The sequence below is a fragment of the Phyllobates terribilis genome, unplaced genomic scaffold (assembly GCF_046119375.1).
Source record: "Phyllobates terribilis strain yellow unplaced genomic scaffold, ASM4611937v1 Scaffold_1__5_contigs__length_1240528914, whole genome shotgun sequence".
In the NCBI taxonomy this organism is placed as follows: domain Eukaryota; kingdom Metazoa; phylum Chordata; class Amphibia; order Anura; family Dendrobatidae; genus Phyllobates; species Phyllobates terribilis.
In genome coordinates this window covers 113,427,190-113,441,947 of record NW_027362761.1, presented here as the reverse complement: position 1 = coordinate 113,441,947, position 14,758 = coordinate 113,427,190, and the positions used below count along the sequence as shown (strand labels likewise).

Genomic DNA, 14,758 nt, shown 5'->3' with positions numbered 1-14,758 from the left:
TCAGATTTCAGTCATTTCCTAGGCTACATGTTGTAGTTTTGATAAAATCACTGTCTTATCTGCTACAGATCTACTAGTTTTCTGAATACCGAGCCCTGTATAACCCCACCGACATCACTTATTAACAGCTTTCTGTATACACCATGCATAGGCAGAAAGCTGACAATCAGTGGTGGGTGTAGGGTTATACAGAGCTCAGAAATATGGAGGACTACATGACAGCAGGTTTACTTGCCCTCTAGTGATAAAATCACTTTTATCAGCAGGAGATTATCAAAACTTCAGGAAGCAGCCCAGTAAGTGACATCACTGGAATCAGGATCTCTGCCTCTACATATGCCGCTTTCAGATTAGATGGTAAAAATCTGGTAACAGATTCCTATAATAAATATAATGTCAGTATGAAATTATAAGAATTAGCAAACTTTTTACAAAAGCTTTCTCGAGGATATCCTGCGTTTCTCATTCACAGTGATAGGCCTCATTCAGACGTCAGCTTTTCATGTACAAGTTCTAGCCATGTTTTTCACGGGTAGCAATAATACATATTAGGCCTCATTCAGACGTCCATTTTTCTCACGTAGGAGAAAAACTGACTGATTATTCTTATCAGTTTCTCGGACGTGGAGAAAAGAAAAAAAAAGTTTCTCCACCTTCTATGTGATAGTCGGAAAATCGGACTGTACTTCGATGGCAACCAAGTGAGGTTTGATTTTTTCACAGATCCATAGCCTTGCATTACCAATTTTGATCCGACCCTCAGATCAAAATTGAACATATCCCTGCGATTCTCAGCGAAAATTGGACGTCTGAATGAGCCCTAATAGTGTATGAGGCTGTTCACATGTGATTTTTTTTCACTGACTGAGCTGTCTGCTCAAAATCATGGACACATTTGATATTGTATAATTGTATTAGATCCTTATAATACACTGCTCAAAAAAATAAAGGGAACACTTAAACAACAGAATATAACTCCAAGTAAATCAAACTTCTGTGAAATCAAACTGTCCACTTAGGAAGCAACACTGATTGACAATCAATTTCACATGCTGTTGTGCAAATGGAATAGACAATAGATGGAAATTATTGGCAATTATCAAGACACCCTCAATAAACGAGTGGTTCTGCAGGTGGGGACCACAGACCACATCTCAGTACCAATGCTTTCTGGCTGATGTTTTGGTCACTTTTGAATGTTGGTTGTGCTTTCACACTCGTGGTAGCATGAGACAGACTCTACAACCCACAGAAGTTGCTCAGGTAGTGCTGCTCATCCAGGACGGCACATCAATGCGAGACGTGGCAAGAAGGTTTGCTGTGTCTGTCAGCATAGTGTCCAGAGGCTGGAGGCGCTGCCAGGAGACAGGCCAGTACACCAGGAGACATGGAGGGGACCATAGGAGGGCAACAACCCAGCAGCAGGACCTCTACCTCCGCCTTTGTGCAAGGAGGAACAGGAGGAGCACTGCCAGAGCCCTGCAAAATGACCTCCAGCAGGCCACAAATGTGCATGTGTCAAACGGTTAGAAACCGACTCTATGAGGGTGGTATGAGGGCCCGATGTCCACAAATGGGGGTTGTGCTCACAGCCCAACACTGTGCAGGATGCTTGGCATTTGCCACAGAACACCAGGATTGGCAAAGACGCCACTGGCGCCCTGTGCTCTTCACAGATGAAAGCAGGTTCACACTGAGCATATGTGACAGACGTGACAGAGTCTGTGGAGAGCGAGCTGCTGCCTGCAACATCCTTCAGCATGACCGATTTGGCAGTGGGTCAGTAATGGTGTGGGGTGGCATTTCTTTGGAGGGCCGCACAGCCCTCCATGTGCTCGCCAGAGGTAGCCTGACTGCCATTAGGTACCGAGATGAGATCCTCAGACCCCTTGTGAGACCATATGCTGGTGCGGTTGGCCCTGGGTTCCTCCTAATGCAGGACAATGCGAGACCTCATGTGGCTGGAGTGTGTCAGCAGTTCCTGCAAGATGAAGGCATTGAAGCTATGGACTTGCCCGCCCGTTCCCCAGACCTGAATCCGATTGAGCATATCTGGGACATCATGTCTCGCTCCATCCACCAACGTCACGTTGCACCACAGACTGTTCAGGAGTTGGCGGATGCCTTAGTCCAGGTCTGGGAGGAGATCCCACAGGAGACCATCCGCAACCTCATCAGGAGCATGCCCAGGCGTTGTAGGGAGGTCATACAGGCACGTGGAGGCCACACACAAGACTGAGCCTCATTTTGACATGTTTTAAGGACATTACATCAAAGTTGGATCAGCCTGTAGTGTGTTTTTCCACTTTAATTTTGGGGGTGACTCCAAATCCAGGCCTCCATTGGTTAATAAATTTGATTTCCATTGATGATTTTTGTGTGATTTTGTTATCAGCGCATTCAACTTTGTACAGAAGAAAGTATTCAATGAGAAGATTTCATTCATTCAGATCTAGGATGTGTTATTTGAGTGTTCCCTTTATTTTTTTGAGCAGTGTACATTGTTCCCTTTTGAATTTGATATATAGGCTCATAACATTTTAGATTGATATTGAGTGTAAGATCAAAATCGGCAATGCAAGTGTATGGGTCCGTGAAAATAAATAAATAAAAATTTAAAATCAGGCAGATCTCTGATGCCATTCATGTGCAGTTAGTTTTTCACTGACTGTTAGGGCTCTTTCACATGTCAGTATCTCCAATACGAGTGGTGACAGTTTCCACATGTACCGGAGACACTGACAGAGGCAGACCCATTGAAATGAATGTGTCGGTGCACATGTCAGCATGTTTTCACAGACCATGTGTTCTACACAGAGACAAGTCCTTTTTTTTGCGGATACACTGTCCGTAAAAAGTACCACACGGATGACATCCATGTGTCATCCGAGTGACATGTACCAACACCTGGGAATCTGCGCTACAGTTAGCGCTGCTCCCAAGCGCCGGGTGCTGAACACTGCCCTCATCATGGTTCCCTGCCGGCGCAGCCATCAACTCCAGCAGGGACTATGACCGTGATGGCGAACCTATAACATGAATTTCAGCACTGACACGCGTAGCCATTTTCAACGACATGAGGCCGCATACAGAGAAGTATGGGGCCGCATGCAGAGAAGGACGTTTCATCCTCGGCTCCTGCAGTGTAGACACTCTGTGCCAAAGGTCTGTAGGCCAAAACAACAGAACTCCGGCACAGAGCGTCTAGTTCTGGGACTTGCGGTTAGGTCGGGCCGTTAGGGGATCTTTGACCTCACTTCCAGCCGGCGGAGCAGGGAGCAGCGGAATGCCATGGGATACGCATCTATGGGGGCCCTGTGATCGCCATTACCAACAACCACATAACCGCAGCAACCATCATCCAATCTACTGTTCTGGGGTGTCCTGGATTTCTAATTGACCATCATTACTGAGATAAGTGAGGGGGAGGCTGGGAGAGGAGAGGGACTGTGATATGGGTGCCATTTCCCGCCATTAGAAATAGCGCCAGCCATCTTAATTTACATAAGTAATGCCATCTTGCAGCATAGTGCAGACTCCTTTTCAGCACAATTACTGTTGTGCATCCTTAATAACCCCTATTTCTGCTTATTAACCCTGCCCTTTCCTAAAAGACAGTTACATGTGCCATCTTGTGGTCAGTTAGGCTAGTTAACCCCTAATTGCCTGCAGGGCTAACAGGCTATCTATAATTCTATCTTCTGTCAATTATGTTTTTCTTCTCGAAGTGACACACCACCCGAGTTATGCTCGGTTTTTTGGCGAATTTTGACACACCAAGCTCAAAAGGTTGCCCATCACTAGTCTATGATGAGGGTAGTGGTAGTCGTCTCCCGGTGTCCACCTGTGTAAAAATAAGAATAAAATCCATGTACTCCCCTCTCCTAGGTGTCCCCTGCTGTAATCCATGTGACTGCTGCTGCAGAGGAGCCAGGGAGAATGAGCGGCTCTGGAGCGGTATTCCTGTCACTCACTGAGCTCCGGAGCCGCTCATTCTCCCCGGCTCCTCTGCAGCAGCAGTCACATGGATTACAGCAGGGGACACCTAGGAGAGGGGAGTACATGGATTTTATTATTTTATTCCTATTTTTACAGGCGGGGACACTGCGGGAGCAGACTACTACTACCACCCTCATCATTGTCCCTGCTGGTGCTGATGGCAGCGCTCAGCACCCGGCGCTTGGGAATAACGCTAACTGTACACTGATTCCCAGGTGCCGTCCGTGTGATCCCGATGCAGCATACGGTTGCCACACGGGACACGGATATCTTTGGTACTGGTTGTTCTGGTACCGGAGATTTGCGGATGTGTGAAACCGGCCTTGGAAGGTGGAGAATCTTTTTTTTTTTTACAAAACTGATGACATGATGATGAAAATTACATGAAACTTGGTCCGTTTTTCTCACACGTGAAAAAAAACTGATGTCTGAATAAGGCTTTATAAATAAAATGATATATTTGACTGTCTCAAGTAGACAAATCCCAACTTCATATACAAGTACCCCCAGTGAGCGCCAGACTAACAAATACCAACATTTATCCTACCAGTGACGTAGTGTTGAGTTTGATGTAGAGACCTTCCACTCCTCATGGAGTGCCCTATCTCACACACCATCTTATAAGATTGCGCTGCTTTCAATAACGGCGTGTTCACTATGAGGTGTTGAGATGTGTCACAGTCTACAGAGAAACTGTTCACCATTAGGCTACGGTCACACTATCAGTTTTTATCTAAGTATAAGCCAAAAGCAGGATGGAACAATCAGAGGAAAAGTATAATAGAAACACGTCACCACTTCTGCATTTATACCCACTCCTGGTTATGGCTTATAAATACGGAGGTAAAAAAACTCACCAAATACTGATAATGTGATCGTAGTCTAAGGTTCTTACTCTAGTGTTAAATCACAAATAGGTTACAGTGATTGGCGACCCTCATCACATCGCGGACATATCAATAGCCTCAGGTAACAAGGTGGTCTCCCATAGCGTCACCCTGCTATGGCTGTAATACCCGAGTACAACCGTCATGTTTAATACAATTCAGATTCATTCAACCACATGGATTGTTTGCTTTAGAGGGTCCACCTGCTATAAATCACTGCAGAAGCCCATGGCACCTGCACAGTTTGCATTCAAATGAATGGGCTTCCTTGTACCGCCTGATAGTCGGTAAGGGCATACTCCGATACCAGCCTTGCCATCACCAGTGTATGGTATCGTTCCCCTCCATGACCCGGCTGTCAGATCCATAAGCAATATCAGGCTTTGCACCTACTTTCCTGTAGCAGGGCACTCTGATCTCTCCTAAACGTGCCCTATCCTACACAATGCTGTGCCATGCCCATGCCACACCCCTACCATGCCCATTGTGAAGGAGAAATCTCAAAAGGTATTATTAAGGCTCCCACGGCACGTCAGTGGCATGCGAGCGCCATACACCAGATCGAGTATACCCATCCAGTAATGGCTCATTACATAAGCTGCAGGACGCTCTTGGTAAATAATTAAGCCGCCTGCACTATCCACCTGCTCCTGGTACATAATGACACAGCCACCATGACACCCACCCCACACCCCACCTAGACAATGGATGGCTAGGCAGTGGTAAGGGCATCAGCACCAGGGGGCACTGCTACTACCACTGCAGGGGGCGCTGTACTGATTCCTAGGGAGAAGTCAGACATGATCCACGCCCATGATGTGCCAGCATCCTCTCTCCATTGCAGCATGCATCTGCAGGCGATTGCATCTATTGTCCCTGCAGAGCAGCACTCCCAGACAGCAATGAATGAACAGGCTGCGCGCCCACTACTAGTGATAAAGAGTGCAGGGGTTAAGCAGCAGCCCCCAATACAAGTCCCGCTTACTTTCTGAGTGTCCATTGCCAGGCCCGGGCTCGTCCAGGCTTTGTAGCAGAGGATGCGTGCAGTGGATAGAGGAGAAATGACTTGTGCCGATGAGCGAGCAGCAGCAGCTCCGCCCCCTCAGGCTCCGCACACAGGACCAGCCGGAGAGGCGAGCCACCATCGAGCCAGCTTGGAGGACCGAGACAGAGCGCCGCCTGCCTGCACCATCGAGCACAGCGAGAGCGAACGCAGACAACGCCCCTAGGTCAGACAACAAGCAGCCATTTTGGTTGAGGGCAATTTCTTTTTTTTAATTTCAGGGACCCTCAAATAAATCACTATTTAACCACATACGATTATGCTGCGCAGATCAGATGTGTTTGCTCCATTTTCTGCAGAACCTCCTCCTAGGATAGAAACATCAGACTGAATTACATGCAGGCAAAAAAATAATCAGCCAAAAATATATTTTTTGTGCATCCGTGTAGCTGGCACCTGACTTGTAGATTCCTTACCAAATGGTGCAGATTTTGTTGCAGGAATTTGCTTTAGTTTTTCCCCTAGGTGCTACAAAGGTGGAATTGATGACCACAAGTCAGTGGCATGGTTTGGGTTGTGGGCAGCTGGGGCTATGCAGGCGTATTACGCCCCCTAATTCCTAAGCCATCAGCACCTCTTACCCACACTCACATGTGTAGGTAAGATGTAATTATACTTTCAACTTCTATTTTCTCAGCTAGAATAAAAAAAAATTGCTCTGACCCTCAAGGGGTTAAAAGCGGACCTGAGATCTGCAGAGCTGCGCAGTTGGCCACACACTCGCCATTGTGGCAAATATTTTAGCCTCACTATACCAAGTGAAAGGGTCACCCTACAACCGTTCGGGCACTCACATTTTCGGGATGTTGCCTAGCAACTCGGTAGAAGCTATGTTACATTATCATGTGCTAAAGTATCATGTAACACGTCATGTGGCTTTCCTCCAAGAGCACCACAGATGACCGTCTATGTATAGACTAGGTTTATGGCACTCCATAGTGCTTCAGCAGCGTCAGGGAAGACAAAGGGGACAAGTGATGAAGAAACCGGGATCTGCACAACTAAATCATTATTACGCTACTGTTCATACCTGCTAGTATTCATTTCTAGATATTAGAATTAAGTTGTGATTTGTGCTGGATTAAGGCCAAGCAGAGCTCTTAGTATAAATAAAATGTATACATTTTATTAAATTATTAGTAAAATCTGACAAGCGGTGATTAAAAGGATATTAAAATAGATATCATAAATATTGATAAAAATTAGTAATTGGTTCATAGAAGGTGCAGTCCCATAGAGGATAGGAGTGGCAGGACTGCTGCGGCAAAGTTGTACTCCTGCGCTAGGGTATAGTTCTCCAGATTAAGTGGATTTTTCGTGGTGTATTCTTCCCTTAATTAAAAAAATTTAATTTTAAGTTTTAAAGGTAAAGATGTAGAGAGGGTAGGTCTTAGTACAGGTGCACTACTCTTACCTGATCGTGAGGAAAGATGGAAGGCGAGAAATGGTCCAGTGGGTTGGTTCAATGAAGTTGTTCCTCGTTGGTCATAGAGGGAGGCTAGAAAAGATGTTAAATAGGGTAAAGTGTTTTTTTTTGTTTACCTAATGAAGGAAACCGCCTATGTTTCCAAAACGCGTAGGTCCTGGTCCAGTTAGGCCACCATAATATCGCTAATCACATGCCAGTCACGTGTAGTGACGTCACACAGGTCCTCCTGACCTGCTTCCAGCGTGCGCAGTAAGAGAGAGCAGCGGGGTGATCAGAATCACGGGCCGGGACTCCACACCTGCCCTCTCTCCCTGCATCTTCCTCACCGCTACCATCACCATCAAGAGGATCCACACTACAGCTTTTCAACCTCACAGACCGCGATCCCTCTGACCCGACTTCCAGGCAGGCGCCGACAGCATCCTTATATATCAGAACCTGTATCCCTCAGACCCAGGAGTGGGTACCAAAACAGAAGATATCTGGCTTGTGAAGCGTGCCGTTCATCAAATCAGAGTACAGTGTGTGTCCACTGTCTAAGATGTGGTGAGGAAGGACATTATGACAAGGAATGCCAATGGTCATGGTCGTTTGGGTTAAAAGACAGGAGGTTGCCAGTGCGGGGCCACTGGTAACCGCGACACGGAGGAGGCCCCAGAAGCAAATCCAAATCTCACCAAACCCCTGAACGGCACAAACGGTAAAACGGCTGTGTCAGTACTATCCCCAAGTGTGTTCCCATCTACAACAGCTGCAAGAGAGACAGGGGCATGAGTTACTTAATGCCCAGTGTGGAGGTCAAACGATGTACTCCTGGGAGGAGGATTCCTCGGTCAGTAAAGATAGCCTCATCAGCCTAATCGGTGAAAGGTGCTTTATACAGTGCCAGCTAGATGGACTCCTAGTAAAAGCACTGTGGGACACAGGAGCCCAAGCGAGCCTTTTAAATGAAGAATGGAGAAGGCGCTACCTGCCACATACCTGCTTTCGGTCGCTAAAAGAACACTTAGGACCAGTGGAACTCCACGGCAAAGCTGTCAACCAGACCAAAATCCCTTCATAGACTAGGTGGAAGTGACTTTCCAACTGAGGGCTACGAAGAACAACAATGCCATTGAGCTTTTGGTACCTTTTCTCGTGACCAGTGATCAGAACGTGGCAGAGGATCCTATCCTGGGTTATAATGTAATCAGTGAGGTCATCACGAAACACAAGTCAAGGATGCTGGTGGTGGATGCAATTTCCACATCACTTGCCATTCCCAACGCCGTGGCGGAAAATGTGATTCATAGAGTAAAGAAAGCACAGAATACAATGGACCTAAAAGAAGTCAAGGTAGGCTGTCGCCCAACCATCATCCCTGTAAGCCAAATGGTGGGGTGAGGTGTGGAGTCCGGGTAGAACTGGGAAGAAAAGTCCAGAAAAGACTGTTCGTGCCAAAAGACTCTTCAGAACTTCCGTAAGGCCTAGTTCAAGGTGAGACTGCTTACGGTTTCTACTGGTGGGTTTGCTCGAGTGACAGTACCGGTGATGAATACTACGAAACATGAAATTAGACTGGATCCAAAGACTGTGTTAGGTTATATTGAAACCGTTAAAACGGTATATCCAGCCAGTGTGGGACCCACACAGGGGTCTACCGTGAATTCAGTCTCCCCACCAAGGAACAGGAATTGCCCAGGGGAGGAAATTGCACGACCCACGTCAGTGTCCTGGGATCCCCCAGGATCCCTGGAACACTTGTGTGCTGAAGATATAGTGATAGCAAAAGAGATGCTGAGAGAAGAGTGTCACGCATTCTCTAAAGATGACTCTGATATAGGCTGCATCCTGTCATTGCAATTGAAAATCAATTTGAAAGACACAACCCCAGTAACCAGAAGTTAAATGTCTGTGTCGAAACCATTACACCGTGAAGTGAAAGAGTATTTACAAGATCTAATCAATAGAGGTTGGGTCCAAAAGTCGAAGTCGTCTTATTCCTCTCCTATTGTTTGTGTTAGGAAAAAGGACGGTACGTTGAGACTCTGCTGTGATTACCGGGAACTAAACTGAAAGTCAGTACCTGATCGGCACCCTATACCAAAGATTCAAGATATTCTGGATTGCCTATCAGGCAGTATCTGGTTCTCTGTCCTCGATCAGGGTAAAGCATACCATCAAGGGTTTGTTGAAGAGTCCAGTAGACCCTTGACAGCATTCATCACACCGTGGGGGTTATATGAGTGGATCCGCATACCGTTTGGGCTCAATTCAGCTCCAGCGGAATTGCTGAGGAGCATGGAGACCTGTTTGGAAGGATTGAGGAACAATAGCTGCCAGCAGTACTTGGATGATAATGTGGTACACAGTAAAACCTTCCGGGAGCATGTTGAACACTTGAGGACCGTATTACAGCAGTATCAACAACACGGAGTTAAGTTGACCCCAAAGAAGTGTGAACTGTTCAAAAGGCTAGTCCGATTTCTAGAGAAAATTGTGTCCGGAGAAGGATATACCATGGACCCAGCAGAAATTGCTCCGGTACTGGCCTTAAAAGACAAGCAGCCCTCTACTGTCAGGGAGTTGAGGCAGATCTTAGGATTCCTCTCCTACTATCGTACTTACGTTCGGAACTTCTCCAGGATTGCCGCCCCGCTATACCTCCTCTTGGGAGGGGGGCAACAGAGTCAACAACACCCACGGAGAAAAAGAAGAACGCGGGTAGGACCGGGCTTAAAATAAACAACGCCGTTTCGTCCCAACAGCCCATTCTCTGGACAGCAGACCACCAGAAGGTATTGGAAGAACTAGTAGACTACCTGGTAAAACCACCCATCTTGGGATATCCTGATTTCAACTTACCATTTGTTTTTCATAGTGACGCTTCTCAAGTTGGACTGGGAGCTGCCCTGTATCAGCATCAAGATGGAAAATTGAGAGTCATCGGTTACGGTTCTAGAACGTTGACAGACGCCGAGAAGAATTACCATCTACAGTGCCTACAAGTAGTATTCAACCCCCTGCAGATTTAGCTGGTTTGATAAGATGCAAATAAGTTAGAGCCTTCAAACTGCAAACGAGAGTAGGTTTTATGAATAGAACCATAAATCTTACAAACCAAAAAGTTATGCTGCTCAGTTGAATTTTATTAAATTTTAAACATAAAAGTGTGGGTCAATTATTATTCAACCCCTATGTTTAATATTTTGTGGAATAACCCTTGTTTGCAATTACAGCTAATAATCGTCTTTTATAAGACCTGATCAGGCCGGCACAGGTCTGTGGAGTTATCTTGGCCCACTCCTCCATGCAGATCTTCTCCAAGTTATCTAGGTTCTTTGGGTGTCTCATGTGGACTTTATTCTTGAGCTCCTTCCACAAGTTTTCAATTGGGTTAAGGTCAGGAGACTGACTAGGCCACTCCAACACCTTGACTTTTTCCCTCTTGAACAAGGCCTTGGTTTTCTTGGCTGTGTGCTTTGGGTCGTTGTCTTGTTGGAAGATGAAATTACGACCCATCTTAAGATCCTTGATGGAGGAGCGGAGGTTCTTGGCCAAAATCTCCAGGTAGGCCGTGCTATCCATCTTCCCATGGATGCGGACCAGATGGCCATACCCCTTGGCAGAGAAACAGCCCCACAGCATGATGCTGCCACCACCATGCTTGACTGTAGGGATGGTATTCTTGGGGTCGTATGCAGTGCCATCCAGTCTCCAAACGTCACGTGTGTGGTTGGCACCAAAGATCTCGATCTTGGTCTCATCAGACCATAGAACCTTGAACCAGTCTGTCTCAGAGTCCTCCAAGTGATCATGAGCAAACTGTAGACGAGCCTTGACATGACGCTTTGAAAGTAAAGGTACCTTACGGGCTCGTCTGGAACGCAGACCATTGCGGTGGAGTACGTTACTTATGGTATTGACTGAAACCAATGTCCCCACTGCCATGAGATCTTCCCGGAGCTCCTTCCTTGTTGTCCTTGGGTTAGCCTTGACTCTTCGGACAAGCCTGGCCTCGGCACGGGAGGACACTTTCAAAGGCTGTCCTGGCCGTGGAAGGCTAACAGTAGTTCCATAAGCCTTCCACTTACGGATGATGCTCCCAACAGTGGAGACAGGTAGGCCCAACTCCTTGGAAAGGGTTTTGTACCCCTTGCCAGCCTTGTGACCCTCCACGATCTTGTCTCTGATGGCCTTGGAATGCTCCTTTGTCTTTCCCATGTTGACCATGTCTGAGTGCAGTTCACAAGTTTGGGGAGGGTCTTAAATAGTCAGAAAAGGCTGGCAAAAGAGATCTTTAATCCATACATGTGAAGCTCATTATTCTTGGTGCCTGAACTACTTCTTAATACTTTAGGGGGACCAAACAGAATTCTTGTGGTTTGAGGGGTTGAATAATAAATGACACTCTGAATTAACTTTTAACGTTTTAAAAAAAAAAAGCAAAAACAAAATTTGCTGCAGTGCATTTCCCACTTCCAGGCTGATCTACAGTACAAATGTCACAATGCCAAGTTAATTCCGCATGTGTCAACCAGCTAAATCTGCAGGGGGTTGAATACTACTTGTAGGCACTGTACATTCCGGAAAATTGGAGTTCCTGGCATTGAAATGGGCTATCTGTGAACGATTTAGAGATTATCTCTACTATAGCAAAGAGTTTGAGGTATACACTGAAAACAACCCTTTGACCTATGTCCTCACTACAGCCAAACTGAATGCAACGGGTCAAAGATGGGTTGCTGAACTAGCTGACTTCAATTTCAGCATCAAGTGCAGGCCAGGAAAATGCAATGCGGATGCTGACGGATTGTCAAGAACGCCACTAGAGCCTGAGGAGTTCATGCAAGAATGCTCAGAGGAAGTCAGTCTGAAAGTAATTGATAGCACTACTCAAGCAGTGCAAGCTTATCAAGAGGAAGACATACCATTGTGGTGTACATTGACAGTGGAAACCATCATAAAAGCGAGAGAACAAGATCACCTCCTGTCCATTCCACAACTACCAAAAGGAAAAATCCATAGAGCACAATGGGAAGATCAGATAATTGGTAGAATACTACTTTATGTGAACCAAAATCGGTTTCCAAGTAATTGGGAGAGATAATGAGTTACCAGCAGTATCTGTTTTAATTAAAGAATGGACGAAGCTCTACCTCAGTGAAGACGGTATCCTGTATCGTAAAGGAGAACAAAGCCGGAAATTGGTACTACCCAGAGTATTCCGTAGGTTGGTCTTCAAAGAACTCCATGAAAACATGGTACACCTGGGAGTGGAAAGGACAACCAACTTGATCCGTGAACGTTTCTTCTGGCCGTACATGCAGAGAGATGTTGAGAGGTACGTGACCAGGGAGTGTGGGTGTCTGAAAGATAAACGTCCCAACACATCAACCCGGGCACCTATGGGCAACATCCAAACTACGTATCCGTTTGAGATGGCCCCAATAGACTTTCTACATCTCAAGACGTGCAAGGGTGGTTATTAAGAGATATTGGTGGTGATGGACCATTTTACTCGATTTGCCCAAGCATATGCCACCACCAATAAAGCGAACTGCAGCAGAGATGATCTTCAATGATTTTGCTTTGAGGTTTGGGTTCCCTACGAGGTTACACCACAACCAAGGAAGAGAATTTGAGAACCAGCCCTTTGCCAAGCTAGGAAAGTACTGTAGAATTTAGAGATCGCACACAATGCCCTATTGCCCTATGACCCAGAGGGTAATGGACAAGTGGAACGTTTTAACCGGACATTATTGTCGATGTTGCGCACTTTAACAGCTGACGAGAAGAAAGACTGGAAGAGTTCTCTGTCAAAAGTGGTTCATGCCTATAACTGTACAAAGAGCGAAGCAACGGGTTACTCACAGGAATCATCTCCCTCATCAAACCCTCCACCCCTCCATCTCCATGCAGGATAAAGAATGCTGTGTACTATTGTGTCCTTGTGAAGGAAAAGCCTGTGGTTGTGTATGCATAGAAGTGTGCTGCTAAGAGATCTAATCTATGCTGAATTATGCTACTGAAGAGACTGTAATACTGTGTCTTGTGAAGAAACTATTGTATTGTTACTGGAACCAGTTGCTCAAGAAACTCAGACTGTACTGTAATGAAGATTGTTGCTGTAATATCCCTGAATTGCACTGGTCATGCTTCAGATTAAATTCCACTGTTAAACTGTTGAAAAAGACTTTTGTCAGATATGTCTGGTCAGCAAATGAATCTATCGTGTGCCTGAGAAGCTGCAGCCTATGGTTGTCCTGAGTAACGGTTACCCCAGGATTCCAAAGAATTCATGAAATCCGTCTTGCCCTATCTGAACCTAGCGGAGTGCGTGTAACATAAAGATGTATGTGCCATCTCGACAATAGACAGCAGGTATTGCAATGTGACAATGTTTATAATGATTGATATGTGTAGTTTTATCAACATTAGTGATGGGCGAACCCGAACGGTAAAGTTTGAGGTTTGTACTGGACACCTAGTGTCCATGCATGGACCTCGAACACAGACTTCTCACTGAAGCTTGAGAACGTTAAATAAATAAATGAAAAAACTGATGTGGGGTCACCCCTATGTTTAATAACCAGCCAAGGGAAAGCAGAAAGCTGTGAGCTGGTCTTATTATTCTGAGAAGGGGCCAATATCCATGGACCTTCCCAACCTACAGTGGTTTGAAAAATTGTTTGCCCCCTTCCTGATTTCTTATTCTTTTGCATATTTGTCACACTTGAATGTTTTAGATCACAAATCAAATGTAAATATTAGATAAAGATAACACAAGTAAACAAAAAAAGCAGTTTTTAAATTAAAGTCTTTATTATTAAGGGAAAAAGAAATCCAAACCTACAGGGCCCTGTGTGATTAAGTGATTCCCCCTAAACCTAATAACTGGTTACGCCATCCTTAACAGCAACAACTGCAATCAAGCGTTTGCAATAACTGGCAATGAGTCTTTTACAACGCTCTGGAGGAATTTTGGCCCACTCATCTTTGCAAAATTTTTGTAATTCAGCCGCATTGGAGGGTTTCTGAGCATGAACCGCCTTTTTAAGGTCATGCCACAGCATCTCAATTGGATTAAGGTCAGGACTTTGACTAGGCCACTCCAAAATCTTCATTTTGTTATTCTTAAGCCATTTAGAGGTGGACTTGCTGGTGTATTTTGGATCATTGTCCTGCTGCATAATCCAAGTGCGCTTCAGCTTGAGGCCAATAACAGATGGCCGGACATTCTCCTTCAGGATTTTTTGGTAGACAGCAGAATTCATAGTTCTATTTACCACAGCAAGTCTTCCAGGTCCTGAAGCAGCAAAACAGCCCCAGACCATCACACTACCACCACCATATTTTGCTGTTTGCTTTATTTTCCTTTTCTGAAATGCTATGTTACTT

At 45.6% G+C, this 14,758-nt stretch overlaps 1 protein-coding gene across 4 annotated transcripts in view; it reads right to left on the bottom strand.

The window, feature by feature from the left end:
• The window catches only part of FSD1L (fibronectin type III and SPRY domain containing 1 like), an 83,593-nt gene extending 77,551 nt beyond the window's left edge, over window positions 1–6,042 (bottom strand). For 2 of the 4 annotated variants that reach the window (XM_073666625.1, XM_073666649.1), the window contains exon 1: window positions 5,872–6,042. In XM_073666625.1, the coding sequence (XP_073522726.1) occupies window positions 5,872–5,886 (15 nt within the window). In that variant the 5' untranslated portion in view covers window positions 5,887–6,042. The remainder of the gene's footprint in view (window positions 1–5,871) is intronic. The other 2 variants (XM_073666668.1, XM_073666675.1) reach the window with 2 other exon arrangements.
• Between the last annotated feature and the right edge of the window lie 8,716 nt (window positions 6,043–14,758).